General features: G+C 34.6%; 1 protein-coding gene across 1 annotated transcript; it reads left to right on the top strand.

The window, feature by feature from the left end:
• The first annotated feature begins 241 nt into the window (after positions 1-241).
• On the top strand, positions 242-2,305 carry LOC111410926 (vacuolar iron transporter homolog 1-like). Its single transcript, XM_023041520.1, has one exon. It carries the CDS (start codon positions 1,586-1,588, stop codon positions 2,240-2,242), a length of 657 nt encoding a protein of 218 aa, XP_022897288.1. The 5' UTR covers positions 242-1,585; the 3' UTR covers positions 2,243-2,305.
• Positions 2,306-3,686: the final 1,381 nt, after the last annotated feature.

The raw sequence follows: 3,686 nt of genomic DNA, 5'->3' as shown, positions 1-3,686 counted from the left end.
TATATATATATATATATATATATATATATATATATATATATATATACACACACACTGGAACAAACATAAAAAAAATTTTGGAAGCGTGATTTTTTAGTTGCTACCTTTTAAAAATCTATTTGATCTAGTAAGATATAGGTAACGAGGTGCAATTGTTTATATTCTGTTTAAATTATTTTTATGCGTTGTTGATTTATTATACTTATGAAAGTTAAAAATATGATATAATATGGTCATTAGGTACCAAATATATGATATGTATTGAGCTCTTACAGGTTCCCGAAAATATGATGATGGTATGATATTTTGAAGCATAATTTAAATATATATTTTTATTCGGGATTGCACCAATATTTTTCGTGTCCTATTGAGTATTTCCATGTACTCACCATTTTTCCCTACTCCTTACATGTTAGAATAAGTAGTTGTTTGGCAGGCGATAAGGTGCAATCATAGTGTCTAGATTTATGGAACTCAATAAATTAAATCCGGTGTAATGTGACTGTGAATTTTATTTTCAGCATTTGTTTTAGTTTTATTATTATGTGGATTTATGATTTGGAACACACTTTATTTGGTTATGTTTTTCATATGGTTTATTTTTATTGATGGAACTAAAAATTTCATATTGGGATGTTTGATATGCTTATTTAATTATGGAATGAAACTTTTAGTAACAATTTAAATATTAAAATTTGGGTCATTACATTCTTCCTCTTCCCTTGCCCGAAACAAAATAGGAAGAGAGCCAATAGATCGCTCCCCAATAGCGAGTTGCGATCAGCTCTTTCTCTTCCTATCACTAGGTCGGTCCGTCGGATTATAGTGCTTGACAATTCTATTAGTACAATACTGATGTCCTTCGGGATCAAAGAATTCGAGTCTCACGTCATTATCACGGTATCTAACGAAGATACTTGCAAGTTTCTTTGAAATTCTCGTGGCCAAAAAGGTTGGAGACTGCAAAAAGGAAATATTTGTAGTGGAGTTTAAAAGCTTCAATGTAAAGCAAACGACTGCGCACAATTTCAATTAATTAGACAAGCTCCTTCCAATTTTATATTATACCATTTAGTGCTCTCGTAAACAGCAATCCACTTTTAGGGAGGCCACTTTGATGAATCCTACCCATGGAAAGAAAGATGGGCTCGTGATAAGTTAGTCTGTCCGGTCTTGTTTAGTTGAGCATAGCTAACACGAAAAAGAATAATCAAGCGAGAGATAGAAGTATACAGTCTCAGAGCCGATTGAGTCGTGTATAGTGGACAGCACTGGATATTACAACTAAGCAGTATTTCGTATGTTTATGTCGTTAATCTTGTCTAGTTATGTGAGTCTAACAGCCAAATATTAAAAGAGAAGTGCTTGGATTAAAGAGCCACAATGGTTTGTGCTCCTCTTTTTACTTTTTTATTTTCTTTCTGCACCATTTAATCCTGTATACATGCCCATTAACACGGATTATTCTTTAGTTTCCCTTCAGTATATATAACCCTTCATTCATTCATGAAGCATTGCGCCTTCAAGAAGCAACTTATCATTAGTAAAAACAACTTATTTAGCTGCTACTTAGCCTTAATTCTTCATGGCTGCCCCAAACCAAGTGCAAATTGTGATCCCTGAGCACAATGTACTACAAAATCAGTGCAATTTTCATGAAGACATAAAGGACTTTGATTACTCACGAAGAGCACAATGGCCTCGTGCTGCTGTGCTCGGAGCCAACGATGGCTTGGTATCCATTGCATCATTAATGATGGGAGTTGGAGCGGTTAAAGAAGATGCCAAGGTGATGGTTCTTACTGGATTCGCAGGACTATTTGCCGGTACTTGTAGCATGGCAATTGGAGAGTTCGTCTCCGTGTACTCTCGACTAGACATAGAAATTGCTCAAATGAAGAGAGAAAAGAGATTGACAAATGATGGACAGAATGAAGGAGAACTGGAAAAGGAAAAACTCCGCAATCCTTTGCAGGCAGCCATGGCATCAGCCCTGGCATTTTCGTTAGGCGCCGTTGTACCATTACTTGCAGCTGCATTTATAGAAAATTATAAGGTGAGGCTAGAAGCAGTGGTGGCGGCAGTCACCTTAGCATTGGTTTCTTCTGGAGGAATTGGGGAGGTGATGGGTGGGGCTTCGGTGGCTAGATCTTGTTCTAGGGGAGTGGTGAGTGGGTGGATGGCTATGGGTGTCACATTTGGTCTTACAAAGTTACTTGGCTCCAATAGCCCGGAAATGTGATTGCCAAGTTCATCTCCAATTTTATTTTTTTAAATTTGTGGAATAAAACTCAGGTTGCGGACAAGGTTGTAACACAACATCAAATGATGTATTATATAACTTAAATAAGCATCCTATGTTAGATTTTGTTTTTTACAAGGCTTTTTTTTATCTATATTCTGCTCATTTAGAACATATTAAGTTCATGCCAATGGAAATAACACTTTTTTTTTTTTTAATAAGCTTTCGACTGTATGTTGTTTTGATTATCGCCTATGAGCACATATGTCATGAAGTTACATTTCAATTGTAAAAAATAATAGACATTTTTCTATGGACTCACAAGTTCTTAGAAAGATGATCACGTCACTATTACAAAGATATTTTATTGTCCTTTCCTGTCTGATCTTGGTGTATAAGTATAAACGTCTTTAAACATGCATTAAGTGTGCAGTTTCTGTTACACTATGTAAACTAATTCCAAAATACTAGTATTTGTTAATAATGTGTTAACAAATCAATTTCGCTTCTCATATTTGCTAATACAATATATATTTTTTTTAATGCACGTAAAATGTTGTCGAGATGATGTATGAAATTTGAGATAGCATATACTCCAAAATTAGTACATGTCTTCTCTCTCGCACGTTCTCTTAAACATAAAATTGTTGAGTTCTGCTATCTGCTTCGATATATTAACATTATATCAAGGTATTAACCCAGAATCAAGATAATTGTGTTCTATTTCTAAGCCTAGTGGCAGCAAAAAATTAGTGGTGTCAGGTTGACGTAATCCTTTGGGAACTTGAGAATCAACCAGATCGTATCCAAGAATTATAACGATAGTTTCTTAAGCACTAGGTTCACTTGGCATACTCAACAGTATTTTCTTCCTATGGGCTTCTGACATCTCTATGGACTGTATTATCTATCCTAGTTTGGATTGGATAGGGCATTGTCTGTACTTTTTTCCTGAATCATATTCCATCTAACATATTAAAGGGTCACATCGTATAAGTTCATTTACGATTCTATATCCGTTTCCAAATACTACTCCTTCAAGTAATTATTGAAGATTGCGAAATATCAATGATAATGTGATTTGTTGGCTAAACATGGAATAGTCCATGTTTATAAAGATGTGTGGTTGAAAGCACGTGTCATAGATGGCTTGTAGATTTATTAGCTAAGCCCGTTTTCTGAATAATAATAATCTTATTTCTTGCGCTTTAGCAGTTTTGTTCAAGAGAGTTTGTAGAGTTAAAAATCCAAATGTCCATTAAATTTTGCACGATATTTTGAATAGGTCATTAAACTTTACAAGTTTTTCAGATGGTCACCAAACACTAAATAAATCACCGTTTGAAAAATTAACAGACCTGCTGACTTGGCAAATGAAAATGCTAATCCAGTGAAATTCTTCATCTACTACAAGCACTTATAGAAAGTGCAACTGAGTTTTAAC

Source organism: Olea europaea, chromosome 15 (genome assembly GCF_002742605.1).
Source record: "Olea europaea var. sylvestris chromosome 15, O_europaea_v1, whole genome shotgun sequence".
Taxonomy (NCBI): Eukaryota; Viridiplantae; Streptophyta; class Magnoliopsida; order Lamiales; family Oleaceae; genus Olea; species Olea europaea.
Note: the sequence above shows the minus strand (reverse complement) of the source record. Positions and strands in the feature narration are given on the sequence as shown.

Bases quoted from the DNA above. Each gene is read 5' to 3' on its own strand.
- LOC111410926 (XM_023041520.1), top strand. From the start codon at position 1,586: ATGGCTGCCCCAAACCAAGTGCAAATTGTGATCCCTGAGCACAATGTA.